The sequence below is a fragment of the Triticum urartu genome, chromosome 1A (genome assembly GCF_056163025.1).
Source record: "Triticum urartu cultivar PI428250 chromosome 1A, HENAU_Tu73, whole genome shotgun sequence".
Classification (NCBI taxonomy): Eukaryota; Viridiplantae; Streptophyta; class Magnoliopsida; order Poales; family Poaceae; genus Triticum; species Triticum urartu.
The window spans coordinates 421,354,617-421,369,497 of record NC_141873.1 but is presented as its reverse complement, the minus strand read 5'-3'; the positions used below and the strand labels follow the sequence as shown (position 1 = coordinate 421,369,497).

The 14,881-nt window shown below is 46.3% G+C and overlaps 1 protein-coding gene across 2 annotated transcripts; it reads right to left on the bottom strand.

The window, feature by feature from the left end:
• Positions 1–7,885: 7,885 nt before the first annotated feature.
• Positions 7,886–11,400, bottom strand: LOC125515276 (leucine-rich repeat receptor protein kinase HPCA1-like). Of its 2 annotated transcripts, none has more exons than XM_048680731.2 (7): positions 10,750–11,400; positions 10,408–10,628; positions 9,829–9,955; positions 9,682–9,747; positions 9,414–9,597; positions 9,030–9,162; positions 7,886–8,455 (listed from the first exon to the last, which is right to left on the bottom strand). In XM_048680731.2, the coding sequence occupies exons 1-7, from the start codon at positions 10,898–10,900 to the stop codon at positions 8,207–8,209; spliced, it is 1,131 nt and encodes a 376-aa protein (XP_048536688.1). In that variant the 5' UTR covers positions 10,901–11,400; the 3' UTR covers positions 7,886–8,206. The 2 variants fall into 2 exon arrangements, with proteins under 2 accessions (XP_048536688.1, XP_048536680.1); XM_048680723.2 differs by having other exon boundaries at positions 9,682–9,753; positions 10,750–11,398.
• Positions 11,401–14,881: the final 3,481 nt, after the last annotated feature.

The window sequence follows — 14,881 nt, the reverse complement described above, 5'->3', positions numbered from 1 at the left end:
CCGGAAAAGGCCCCAAGATGGGATCTCACGGGTACAGAAGGTTGCGGCGGTGGAAATAGGGTTTCGTGGTGCTCCTGGATGTTTTTGGGGTATATGGGTATATATAGGAGGAAGAAGTTTGTCAGTGGAGCTGCGAGGGGCCCACGAGGGTGGGGGCGCGCCTACCCCCCTGGGCGCGCCCTCTTGCCTCGTGGCCCCCTCGCTTCTTTCTTGACGTCCACTCCAAGTCTCCTGGATCACGTTTGTTCCAAAAATAACTCTCCCGAAGGTTTCATTTTGTTTGGATTCCGTTTGATATTCCTTTCTGTGAAACAATGAAATAGGCAAGAAAACAGCAATTTGCATTGGGCCTTTGATTAGTAGGCCCAAAAATAATATAAAAAGGTATATTAAAGCCCATTAAACATCCAAAATAGATAATATAATAGCATGGAACAATCAAAAATTATAGATACGTTGGAGACGTATCAGAGATCTCCATGATTCTACTCTACAATATGCATTTGCTATTCAAAGCAAATTCCTCAAAATGCACATCTTCAGGGGGAGTTCTTCTATATCTTGCAATCAAATTCCTCAATATCTGCATTTACACTTCATATGTTTATCCCCGTTGAAAACTTAACCTATATTGTCATCAATCGCCAAAAAGGGGGAGATTGTAAGTGCATCTAGTGCCCCTTAGTGATTTTGGTGCATTGAAGACTTATAGGTTTAGGGACTAATGCGTTTGTGAGTGTACATAGGTCTATAAGTCTATGAGGAGTTTCATATTTATAGAGAAAGTTGACCCCTAAAAATGAATGTCTTCAACTGAAGACTTTGAAAGTGAAGAATTTGGTGTGACCGTGAGGGCTTGATATTCGTGCGAGGAATATGAAGCGTGGAGACTTTTGTTTCGTAGTTTCATTTTCTCCTTCTTGAGTCATAGGAAACTCCGTGCTGTTAAAGGGGGTCGAGGTAAAACTAAGGAAAAGTTTCCAAGTGATGCTCATCTCAAAATCCTACACCTACCAATCCTTTCGAGTGAAGCCATTGGAAATCTCATACAGTTCAGTCAATTTCTTCAGTGACAGAGACGAAGTTCTTCTGGTCTCTAAGGAATTTGTTCTGACTGAGGAGTTAGGAATTCGCCAGTGCGATTTGCCTATAAGTGAGGAACATGATAGCCCTGAGGAATTTGATACTCAAATATCCAACCGTTGATGTGCTATGCGTCAGCTGGCCCAAAATATCTTCCCACTTAACGGTCATATCATTGAAGGGCATTTATGTCTTATCATGTCGGGCTGCTCCCTAGGCTATAAATAGCCGCCCCCTACAACCACTAGTTGGTTGGCTGCTCCGAGAGAAACTGACACTTATCATTGAGAGCATCCCATCCTCCGAGGACTTTGAGCGAAAATCATCAAGTGAGGAAAAACCCAAACCCAAACACCTACAAACCCAAAATGATTGAGCATCACTAAAGAGATTGTTCCTATGTGGAACCGACACTTGTTACCTTTGAGGACTGTGCATCCTCCAGAAGGTTAGGCGTCATGGTCTAGAGCATCCAAGAGGAAATTGTGGATCGCCGAGTGACCGAGTCTATGAAGGTTTGAAAGTCACCTGAAGACTTACCACGAGTGATTGGACGAGGTCTGTGTGACCTTAACTCAAGGAGAATACGGTGAGGAATGTGTGTCTGGGACTGTGTGTCCTCATGTTTAAATACCTAGCCGCTCCAACCAGACGTACGACTGCCACAGTAGTTGGAACTGGTCTACCAAATCAACGTCTTCACCAAGCTACTGGTTCTATTTCCTCAACCCTTTCATTTCCTCATTTATGTGTTAAAGTACTTGATCGTTACTGTTTGAAGACTTTGACTGAAGACTTTCTCAATTTCCTCAATCCTATTTCTGCAATCAGTTTGTCTTCAGCCTGCTTATCCTGTTTACACGCTACTTGTACTCTGTGCTTGTTTTAATTTCATCATGATGATTGTGCTTCTGTTCTGTTATGCTTGTATCTGAGTACTTATTCCGCTGCTAAGTAGTTCGTTGCTTAGAATTTCCTCACCTTGAAATTCCTCAGTGACGAATTTGTAAAAATCGCCTATGCACCCTCCTCTAGTCGATATAACACACTTTCATGATAACATAGTTGTACACCAATAAGAGGCTCAAAGATGAGCAAATTGTCCCATAACCAACGGGTTCCAGGCTACCGACCAGGATTCTTATCTCTACTAGTTGTCATCCAAGAAGAACTTCACGTAGATCGTTCACGCTCTCAACGCAAAGCTTTACCTAACTTGTACTCGCACCTAAGGTTGTTGTGGTATCTATGAAATTTTTGGACTCAACAACTCTCATGGCCAAGGGTACCAAGACTAACAACACTCATAGGTTGGAAATTGACAAGTGTTAGACATTGCAACAAGTAGCTAAGCAGTATAAACCAACTATTCCTACGAATACTAGAATAATGTAACGCCCTCGATGCGGCTATATCTCCCACGTGTCGAAGCACGACTTAGAGGCATAACCGCATTGAAAGCAATGTCGCACGTGAGGTAATCTTCACACAACCCATGTAATGCATAAGGGAAAAGAGATACATAGTCTGCTTACAATCGCCACTTCACACAATTACATGAATAAAGCATTACATCATCCAGATACAATCAAGGTCCGACTACGGAACCAAAATAAAGAAGACTACCCCAAATGCTACACAGATCCCCGATCGTCCCGACTGGGCTCCACTACTGATCAACTAGAACGAAACAATACAAAGGACAAGATCTTCATCGAGCTCCTCCTTGAGCTTGGTTGCGTCATCTGCACAGTTCAACGGCACCTGCAAGCTGGTTTTGGAAGTATCTGTGAGTCACAGGGACTCAACAATCTCACACCCTCGCGATCAAGACTATTTAAGCTTATAGGAAGGGTAAAAGGTATGAGGTGGAGTTGCAGCAAGCGACTAGCATATATGGTGGCTAACATACACAAATGAGAGCGAGAAGAGAAGGCAAAAGCACGGTCGAACAACTATGATCAAGAAGTGATCCTAGAACAACCTACGCCAAACATAACTCCAACACCGTGTTCAGTTCCCGGACTCCGCCGGAAAGAGACCATCACGGTTACACACGCGGTTGATGTATTTTAATTAAGGTCCACTTCAGGTTTTCTACAACCGGACATTAACAAATTCCCATCTGCCCATAACCGCGAGCACGGCTTTCGAAAGTTCAAATCCCTGCAGGGGTGTCCCAACTTAACCCATCACAAGCTCTCACGGTCAACGAAGGATATTCCTTCTCCCAAGATAATCCGATCAGGCTCGGCATCCAGGTTACAAGACATCCTCCACAATGGTAAAACAAGTCTAGCGACACCGCCCGAATGTGCCGACAAATCCCAATAGGAGCTGCACATATCTCGTTCTCAGGGCACACTCAGATGAGACTAGCTACGAGTAAAACCAACCCTCAAGTTTCCCCGAGGTGGCCCCACAGGCAGCTCGGTTCGGACCAACACTTAGAGAAGCACTGGCCCGGGGGGGTTAAAATAAAGATAACCCTTGAGTCTGCAGAACCCAAGGGAAGGTGGTAGGTTGTTAGTGCAAATGGTAAAACCAAGGTTGGGCATTGCTAGAGGAGTTTTATTCAAGGCGAACTGTCAAGGGGTTCCCATTATAACCCAACCGCGTGAGGAACGCAAAATCCGGGAACATAATACCGATATGACGGAAACTAGGGCGGCAAGAGTGGAACAAAACACTAGGCAAAAGGCCAAGCCTTCCACCCTTTACCAAGTATATAGATGCATTAATTAGATAAGAGATATTGTGATATCCCAACAAAATATCCATGTTCCAAACATGGAACAAGCTCCAATCTTCACCTGCAACTAACAACGCTATAAGAGGGGCTGAGCAAAGCGGTAACATAGCCAAACAACGGTTTGCTAGGACAAGGTGGGTTAGAGGCTTGGCTTAACAATATGGGAGGCATGATATAGCAAGTGGTAGGTATCGCATCATAGGCATAGCAAAAGAGCGAGCAACTAGCAAGCAAAGATAGAAGTGATTTCGAGGGTATGGTCATCTTGCCTGAAATCCCGCAAGGAAGAAGAACGAGTCCATGAAGAAGACAATCGGACATAGTCGAACGGGTCCTCACAAACGCGAAGTTACCAGAACCAACCCGAAGAAGCAACACCGAAAAGAAGCACACAACATAGTAAACAAACCACACATGAACATGGTATGATATGCGAGATGCGGTATGCGATGCATATGCATGATTTTACAAGGAATGATTGAACCTGGCCTCAACTTGGAAATCCAAGAGAGCCACTAGAAAGGTGAGGTGATTTCGGTTGAAATCGATATAAAGATCACCAGAATCGGATGCACGGTTTGGAAATGGCAAGCAAAACAAATATGGCATCGGTCTGCGATAAACAGCAAGTAGCCATCTAAATGCAACAAGATAATTATGCTACAGCACTCAAATATGGCAACAAAAGGCATGGAAGGGATCCCCTCATGATGCTTGACAAAATATGAACACTGAGCTACGGCTAATTCATCCATTAACAGGTTCAAACAAGCATGGCAAAAGTGAAAATGATAACAGGTTTCAGACTTAGTGAAATTAACACAAGTCTGGAATTTATCATCAGGAAGCACACTTTAGAGCATGTAAACTACATGCTACAGGAACTTAACATGGCAAAGCAAGGTATGGCATGAAGCTACTCAAAGCACTTAACAAAAGTCCCTTAGTGACCTTGAGCCAAAAGGGATCAGAGAATACAATTGCAAGCATGTGAACATAGCAAAAACATAAACAGATCTCAGACTTAGAGAAAAACTGGAGCATGCAAATCAGTTAACGAGTAGGCATGTTTACGAGCTCGATGCACTCACTACAAAGCATGGCATGACAAACTAAGCATATACCCATCAAGAATACATGTCATAGAAGCTAGACATGGCAAGAACAACAACATAGCATGCACGGATCAAAAGCAACATCCTCGGCAAAATCGCTAATCATGTCAACAATCTGCCAGGAACATTTTATAGCAAAAGTAGAGCTCGATTGACTCGAGCTAGGGTGATCCATAAATGAAAACAAAGACATGGATGGATAGAGCACCACAATGTTAACAAAACATCCTTACTGATCATCCTCAAAAGAGGCACGGATCACTAGGAAACAACATGAACATATGGCATAACGACAAAATCAGGACAAGGACTTAGTGAAATTCTAAGTCCCTGAAATCAGCATTACCGATTACGCTACTTTGCAAGCTTGTGCTAGTCACCACAAATATCACAAAAATACATGGCAAGCACCCCTGTAAAGATGGCATGGCATATAACAAAACACATGTAGAGCTCAGGGTCATAGCATGCACACATTAATCATGGCAAAAATGACAAAAGGCTATTTGCTGAAACAGATCTGACAAAATACTCACATAGCCCTCTTCCAACAGCATTTCGGGCATCAAGATGAGCTCAGATGAAAATGATGCAATGAGATGAAATGATGTACTCTTTGAGACGAACATTTCGATATGCTACGCGCGCAAAACGGAGCTACGGATGCAAAGTTATGACATGATGAACATGGGCACATGAATCTGGAAACTTCGGGGACTTGGTGAAATTTGGACCTCTCGGGAAAAGTCAACCCGGAACGAAGCGGTGCGGGACGGAGCGATCCAGATCTGGACAAAGGCCGTTTGGTTCGGGGGAGTGGTGGATCTCATCCCACTCCCCGGATCTGGCCAGAGACGGGTTCCGGCGAGCCCGCGGCGGCGCGGCGAGTCGACGACGGCCGGCGGCGAGATGCGGGCGCGGCGGTGCAAGGCGACGGGCACGAGGCGCGGCGACCACACGGTTGCGGGCGGCGGCGCGCCGCGGTGGCTGACGGGCGATGGCCACAGCTTGAGGAGGCGGCGACGAAGGGCGGCGGGATGGGCGGCGCAGCGCCGGCGAGACATGGCGGCGCAGGCGATGACCGGCGGGAGGAGCTGCGGGCTCGGGCGCTCTCAGGCAGCGGGGCAGGCGCGCGGGCGCTCGGCAGCGGCGGCCCGATCTGGCCCGGGGCGGGCCCGGCGGGCGGGAGGAGAGAGAGGAGCGGCGGCGCTGACATGTCGCGCCCGGATTCGTCCGGTGCGGCGGCTGGACATGTCCGGTGTGGAAGAAAGTGTTTGGTGGCGTGAGGTAGGAGGAGCTAGGGTTTGGACTGCGCGAAAAATCGGGGAGAGCCACATATATATAGGTAGAGGGAGCTAGGAGAGTCCAAATGAGGTGCGGTTTTCGGCCACGCGATCATGATCGAACGACCGAGATGATGGAAGAGGTTTAGGTGGGTTTTGGGCCACTTTGGAGGGGTGTTGGGCTGCAACACAAATGATGCCTTTTCGGTCCCTCGGTTAACCGTTGGTGTATCAAACGAAGTCCAAATGACACAAAACTTGACAGGCGGTCTACCGGTAGTAAACCAAGGCCGCATGACAAGTCTCGGTCCAATCCGAAAACGTTTAACACCCGCACACGAAAAGAGGTAGAAAGGGACACCGGGTGACATAGGAGCGCCGGATTGCAAAACGGACAACGGGGAAAATGCTCGGATGCATGAGACGAACATGTATGCAAATGAAATGCGCATGATGACATGATATGCAATGCATGACACGCAAGCAAAGACAAGGCAACGACAGCGAATAAGCGGAGGACACCTGACACATCGGTCTCGGTGCGTTATAAATAAGATGAGAACAGCTTACGGAAAAGGGGGCGCAAACTAGTTGATCAAGAAGTGATCCTAAACACCTGACTATGAATCATTTATAACCCCACCATGTCGTCTTTTTGTTTGCATACCCAAAAGAAGAAACAATCACAGTAAGCACATGTTTGACTAAGTTTTTGTTATTAGTTGAAATTGTCTATGCCTGACATTATAAATTTCCAAGTCTTCCGTAACCGTGGACACGACTTTCCGAAAGGAATTAAACCTAGAAGGGTGCTCCAACTGTGCACTATATATTCCTCATGCATAACCCGTTCCTCCAAGTTCAAGCCTATGAGAGCCACCGTGTAAGAACACACTACATTCCAGGAGTTTGGAGTTAACAATTTTCCCTAGCTAATGTCAAACTGACCCAGAAGACCTCTCGACGAGTTGACATTCGAATCAGAGCCAAACGTATCTCTAGACCCGGTCCCAGCCGGATGGAAAAGCTTATAGTTAGCCAAGCCCGGTTTCCCGAGGGTGCGTCCGCACACTGCCTGTTTCGGATCAACGCTTTTCTTAGACGCTGGCCCAAGTTGTTTTGAAAATATCTCGAGGGGGTGACCCTCTATGCAAGTTTTATGTTTGAAAATTTTAGTACCAATGTTGGGCCTTCTGGAAGAGTTCAACGCTAGATAAAGGAGCTCAAGGGGGTCCCATAATACCCCACACATGGTAGAATGCGCTCATCAATGAACATAATAGCCAGAAGTACGAAAACTAGGGTTGACCAGAGTGGAAAAAATCACCAGGGCATAGGCTTGAGCCTTCCACCCTTAGTCAGGTATATAATCAAGTTTAACAATTAAACATGATAATGATGATAAGATATCCTTGTTGTCACATGGAAAACCCTGCACTTGCAACTAGCAACACTATAAGAGGGTCTGAGCAAGCGGTAACATAGCTAATCAAAGGTTTTGCTAGGCAGTGAAGGTTAGAGATTGTATCATGGAAATTGGAAGGCTTGAAACAATGTGGCCCCATTCAGGATCTAACCAAGATTAGGAAAGTGCTACCTTGTATGAGTAATGCAACTGCTGGCAATTACAGTAGTTGTCAACTAGTAGGAAGTTAATATGGTACCAGCTTAGCACAGGAACTCAAATTGATAGTGCTCTCAGGGATTACAACATCAAAACAGCAAACGATCTGAAAATTACATACAATTCGTCGAGTGACAAATAGGAGGAAGAAAAAGGAAGATACATACAGATCTATTTCTTCTCACCGACCTTACAGAATATAACAACCATGATAAGCTTAAAAAACAACCATACATGGTAATTCGCTACAATGCAGAGCCTGTACAACTTATCATAAACAACAGCTGCTGGACTCTAAAAAAACAATCATCATGTCATCAAATAACAGACATGCAATCAATCTCTGTCTTTACGATGTAAATAGTTGGCTCCCAAGGGTGATGATGGCGGTTCCGTCACCCATAATCGTTGTTAGAGACATCTCCGTCTCGAGAATACGGTCTAGTTCAGCCGCAACCAGCCGAATCTTCGGCCGCCTTCTGGAGGATGGGTTCAGACACTGGAAAGCAAGCCCAACAAATTCTTTCATACCTTCTGTCGTGAAACCGCCACCTAACCTTGGGTCAATCAGTTCATTTGAACTGAAATGTGCTTCCAGCTTTCAAAAAGACAACAAAATGCCTGTCAGTGGGATGTTAGGATATACTACTGTCTAATCAAATGGTGCACAAGCAACATCAGTTCTCTTTATAATTGTTTTGAGGACTTTTCTTATAAAGTTATATCTCAATCAAGGTAGGAAAATGCATATCAAATGTCATGGACTACTATTTAATATAAAATGAAGAAGAATTCAAGCAATCTTACTGAATGTGACATACATGCTTCATCATAGCAAAAGGAGTGAAACTGTTTCTAGACAGATATTTTCTAGCTGTTAGTGAGTTGGCAAAATCTATGCTCCATTGGTTTAGCAAGGCAACATAGTTATCATTTTGTCAATGTGCACACAACCTGATCATAGGTTTATCACTGGAACAGTGAATCAAAGATTCCATCCTTTCTCCTAACAAAAAAGGCAGCAGAAGGTTCACAAAATCATAGGTAGTCTGACAACTTGCTAAAAAATCATAGGCAGTCATTTTGCTTGCTGAAGACTTCTTTCAGAGAGGCAGTAAAAGTTCATAGCATTCTCTCTAGGCAGCTTACAGCTACATGCCAAAGGAAATTACCCAGTGGGCCAGGGATTCTCTGGATTCTGGAGGTTGCAAGCTAGCAGCTTCTCTGCCAGTAATTAGCTCCAAAAGAAACACTCCAAAGCTGTAGACGTCGCTGCTTTCAGAAAACTGCGCCACCGAGTGTGCTCTAAGAACAAACATGCACAATGCGTTATGAGTCACAAGGATTATTACAGAGAGGATTAGACTGATCATCCCACAAATGAAAGACACAACAACAAAACAACTAGATGACATTTTCCTAAAAATGAAACTGAATGATACGTTTCGTGCACAAGCTTTTCGAACATATCAATCTCCAATGGGGACATGGCGGTCTACATATTTGTTGTCTGGTCTGAAAAACAGAAGATAAAAGGATACGGTACTTGAACTTACTCGGGATCCTGGTAGACACTGCTGCTAAACCCATGCGATGACCCGACATCTTCATGTCCTCTGAGTAACCTAAAAAGTCCAGCATCAGCCACCTTCGCAATAAAATTCTCATCGACCAGTACATTGCTCGTCTTGAAGTTCTTGTGGATCAAAGGAGGCATAAGACTATGCAGATGATTCAGACCTGCAAGTCAAACTGCAGTTATACTTGCTATTTTCTAAATTCATAACAGAAAAAAAAACAGCCGACATCTCATAGTTGTACTACCTTTAGCTGCACCAATGGCTATTGCTAGCCTCTGTTTGAACTCAAGTCGTGTCATCGAGCCTTTCCCTGAATCTAGTAAAAGGTGTAAGGTTTCAGAAAAGAAAGTAAAAAGCCACAACCTAATTTCTGACGATAACCACATATTACCATATAGATGGCTACAGACATTGCCATTGGGTGAGTACTCAAACACTAGCATTTGTAGACCTCCTTCCTGGCAATAACCAATCAGAGTTACGATGTTCCGATGACAAATCTCTGAAAGCCTCCTAACCTGCATAATGCAAGGACACCAAAGAAGTTAAGAATGCCAAATTTATTAGGCCGCAACAGACGCATTTATTTAGCTGTCCCTGTCTAATTGAGGCAAGCTTTTTTCAATAGCAAACAACAACAGTAATGGACAAGAGACAGATCTTCCAAACTTACCCCACAAACAAGTCACTCGACTAAAATGTTCACTATCTGACCATAAATACGGCACAATTTAGGCAATGCCGTTAACTGTTGTATCCAATGTAATTCAAGACACTGAATTGTCAAGTCAGCATCGCATAGAACATCAAAACCAGAAACTTCGACACGGTATGACGAAACAGTCAGACATAAAATTCAGGAGACCAGATTTACTCTGGTCACAGGCATGGCAGAATGGAGGTAAATTATACTGTATCCTTACAAGAACAGCAATGTCCCTGCATTTGCAGTTGCATCCAAATAGTTTACCTCGTCGGAAAACTCCAGCCTTGGTGCTCCCGTGCGCCTCTTGATGGCCACGACTGAACCATCAAAAAGCAACCCCTTGTACACCAGGCCAAAGCTCCCGGCGCCAACCAAGTTGGCCTCGCTGAAGTTGTTGGTCGCCTGCGCCAGCTCCTCGAGAGAGAATTGTCTGGCGCCCTGACGCTCTGGCGCCGAGGAACTTCGGCCCCCCTTGCCCCACTCCACTGATGCCACCAGCAATACAGAGACATTGCATTAGCAGAGCAGAGCTGAAAATTTGCCGGAGAAAGAAAGCAGCAGCATTGTCATCCATGGACGGTGCACGGAACAGCAACCGCAATTCACCTAGGGTGGAAGGATCCGAGGAGCCGGTTTCGGATGTCCTGTTACGCCGCGCGCGCGCCCGGCACCAAAGCGCGATCACCACGGCCACCACGATGAGCAAGGCGGCGCCACCGGCGGCAATGCCGGCTATAGCGGCGATCGACAATGACATCCGGATGCCCGTGACATCGAATCAGCAAAGTCGTGGAGGGGGGATTTTCTTGTCCTGCCTAGTGTCGGAGTAAGCAGCAGCAGCGCTGCACTTGAGAAATGGTCAAGCGAAGCAGCGCTCCCAAATCTAAACCCGAAGCCAACACTGGTCCTCACCTACCCCCAAATCGGTGGGTGGTATAGCTCCGGCACGCATGAATGCAGCAGCGATATCTTTCTCCGATTTGGCGCCTCAATTGGGCAATGCAGCTACATATGCACGCATCTAAGCTGTAGGGCTAGGGGCAGGACCAAGAAGAAGAGTGGACCGGGCGTGGGCGATCAATCAAGAAGAAGCAAGAAGGGGAGGAAGAGGATGGTGGATAGGGTGCTAGCTGCGGTGTGTGGTGGTGTAGGGGAGGCGCTGCACATGGCAAATCGTTGGATCCCTCCCTCCATCCCTGCGGCGGCCGCCCCTTTTGTCAAAGGAGAGGGGACGGCCCTCCCTCTTGCGCCATCGCCAGGCTCCCCCCACCCCCACCCCCACCCCATGTGTGTGTGCGCGTGTCGGGGGGCGTGTGCTGTGCGTGACTGTAGGGCCCGGCCGTCCCGCTGTGTGTGTTCTGGTGTGGAGAGAGAAGCTTGCTGCGTCGGAATCTTTCTTTCGTCCTTCTTTCACCGTCCTCTGCTCTCTCCTACTACATGGACATGGACATGGACATGGGTGGTGCCGTGCGTACGTGGTGCTGATGCATTTCGCCGGGAAAAAGCGGAGAGCGAGCTGAAAAGCGTCTCGGGACGAGATGGAGCGGGAGCAAAAAGGGTAAAAGGAGAGAAAGTGCGGTAGTTGGTTCCCACTTTCTACTCCGTAAGCAAGGAAAGCAGGGGAGTCTGCTTGCTCCGTAGGAGGCCATCTCCAATCGTTTTCACCGAGGATACCTTTTTTTAGAAGATTTTACCGAGTATACCTGGCCATGGGGAATCCGGTCCGGTCAGACCGGCCTTGCCCACGGACCGGCCTGGGCCTAAGTTTTGATCCCGAAGGCTTGGGCGGGCCAGGCTTGGGCTTAGCATATGTGCGTTCTAAGGAAGAGGCCCGACCGGCTTTTCCACTTATGGGCTGGTCTTGGGCCTAAAATCTAGGCTCAAAGGCCGGCCCAGGCCCGAGCCTAGGTTTTTTGTTGCGGGCTTTTTTAGGCCCAACCCGACTTCTAGCTAGGTATATCACCGAGTGATTTGGTAGGGCGAGCTTTGCTACATCTATGGGTCATTTCTTACGGAAAGGAGGTTACGATTTGACAGGGTCGAGTTAAAATCAAGGAGTGAGTCAGTCAAAATCTAGAGGGGGAGAATTAAGAGGGCACATCACCCGATAAAATCAGTCGGTAGCAGTTTTCCGTAAGTGTAAGATTTTTGTACCCCAGTGACTCGTTCTGACATCTTTCTCTCAAGGGCAGCGCTACACAACGGTCTCGACGCACATCCACCCGATCTATTCGTGCATGGCCATTGGATTTGGCCCTTCCCCGCATCGTCTCCTTCCCTCGCACTGCTCGCGAGAAAAACAAGGGGAGGCACACCATCCCCCTCGCCACTGTTGTGGACGTGCCTGATGAGCTCCGACGAGGTCCCTCCCCCGTGGCCACCGGGATTGCATCACGACCGCCATTGACTCCAGGCGCGATTCACCGTGAATGCAGCTCTTAAAACAGCCAAATCCAGCGCGTGATCGCCATGATTGCAACATCCCCAGCGTAAACCCCCTCCGGCTCACCGCGATCGTCGGCTTGCACCGTCGTGTCCAACAAAAAAGATCTAAAAAGAGCAACAAATCCTCAGTGGTCGATTGAAGCAAAAACACTACCAGGTTCCAGCAAAAAAGGATATTGGTTCCATAAAAAACAAACTCTAGAGGGAGAACTTCGGTGGTTGATTTGTAGCAAACAAGATTGCTAGTCCCAACAAAAATAAACTTAGCAGGAGACTCTAGAGGTTCGATTGTAGCAAACAAAAAAGCTAGTTTCAACAAAACACTGGTTCCAGCAAAAAAACGTGTCGGCGGCGAGGGCGCACCCGGTTCTAGTACATCGCGTGGCTGATTGCAACAACTACTGATGTTGGTTCCAGCAAAATGGTTAGCCGATTGCAGCATAGGCTGCCATCGGTTTCAACGCAAAACATCGTGGAAGTTGTCCGTCTACATGAAACAACCCCCTCACCATGCGTAGTAGTGGGGGTTGTCGGTTCCAGCTTTGGGCAGGCCCGAGAACACCGCACCTCCCACTCTGCGCGTGCTCTTTCCTGGCAATTTTTTTGCTATTTTATTTTTGCATATCATTCCATCATAAGTATTGCATTGCATCATATTTATTAAGTAATTATTTGAATATTCTACTTCGCTCTTTTTTGTTTCTATTGTGAAACGCTCACCAGGGGGAAGGCTCCCCACCTGTGTATATTTCAAATTGTTGATGCCCCGAGTACACAAGAAAGGGATCACGCAATGCGTGAAGACATTAAGTTAGGCCACAAGCTAGAGTGATCCATTTTTTGGCTATCTTTAAGCTAAGGGACCATAAAGTTAAATTGTTAACAATTGCTCTAAGAGAGGCTGAAATAGGGATGTCCATGTTTTGAAAAACCTTCTGGTTTCACGCATCCCAAATTTTCCAGAGGATTATTAGGATGTGAACTCATTGATCGTGGATGGCAGCCGAGTAGGCATGCAAGAGGCCCGGATATTGGAGATTGGGTTAAACCCCGGGGAAATGGCTAGTTCTCGCCAAATTCTTAGGCTATCAGGATAAGAGATGAACAAGTGTTGCAAGTCTTCCTTTGGGTGGTTGCATCGCGGGCATGACTAGTCGATGTGAGTCTTGTGCTGAAGATTTGCTCACCTATTTATGCGGTCTGAGTAGAGCAGACATCCAAACACAACAACCTTCTTGGGCACACGTGATTCCCAAATGGCCAGCAGGTGGGGGTTCGTGCCATGTGGGGATAGCATTTGGTAGACACCTTCGGTGGTGAACGGAGAGCCGTTGAGCAGAGCTCGAGCATCCAGTGTTGTCATCAGCGAGTGGCCATGTGATGTGTCTCCAACGTATCTATAATTTTTTATTGTTCCATGCTGTTATATTATCAATCTTGGATGTTTTATAATCATTTTATAGTCATTTTATATCATTTTTGGTACTAACCTATTGACATAGTGCCAAGTGCCAGTTGCTGTTTTTTCCATATTTTTTATCGCAGAAAATAAATATCAAACAGAGTCCAAATGCCACGAAACTTTATGGAAAATTTTTATGGTCCAAAAGGAACACAACGGGCCCTGGCTGTGCCTGGGGGGGTGCCTCGAGGGGGGCACAACCCACCAGGGAGCGCCAGGAGGCCAGGCGCGCCCTGGTGGGTCGTGCCCACCACTTTGCTCTATAAATACCCCAATATTCCAGAAACCCTAGGGGAGTCGACGAAATATTCATCCATCAGCCGCGGAGTTCAGAACCACCAGATCCAATCTAGACACCATCTCGAATGGGGTTCACCACCTCCATTGGTGCCTCTCCGATGATGCGTGAGTAGTTCTTTGTAGACCTTCGGGTCCGTAGTTAGTAGCTAGATGGCTTCATCTCCCTCTCTCTTGATTCTCAATACAATGGTCTCTTGGAGATCCATATGATGTAATTCTTTTGCAGTGTGTTTGTTGGGATAGATGAACTTTGAGTTTATGATTATACCTATCTTTTCATATCCATGAAAGCATTTGAGTTTCTTTGATCTCTTTTATGCATGATATCTTATAGGCTCGTATTTCTTCTCTGATATTTGGGTTTTGTTTGGCCAACTTGATCTATTTATCTTGCAATGGGAAGAGGTGCTTTGTAGTGGGTTCAATCTTACAGTGCTTGATCCCAGTGACAGAAATGGAAACAACACGTATGTATCGTTGCTACTAAGGATAAAAGATGGGGTCTATCTCTACATAGATAGATCTTGTCTA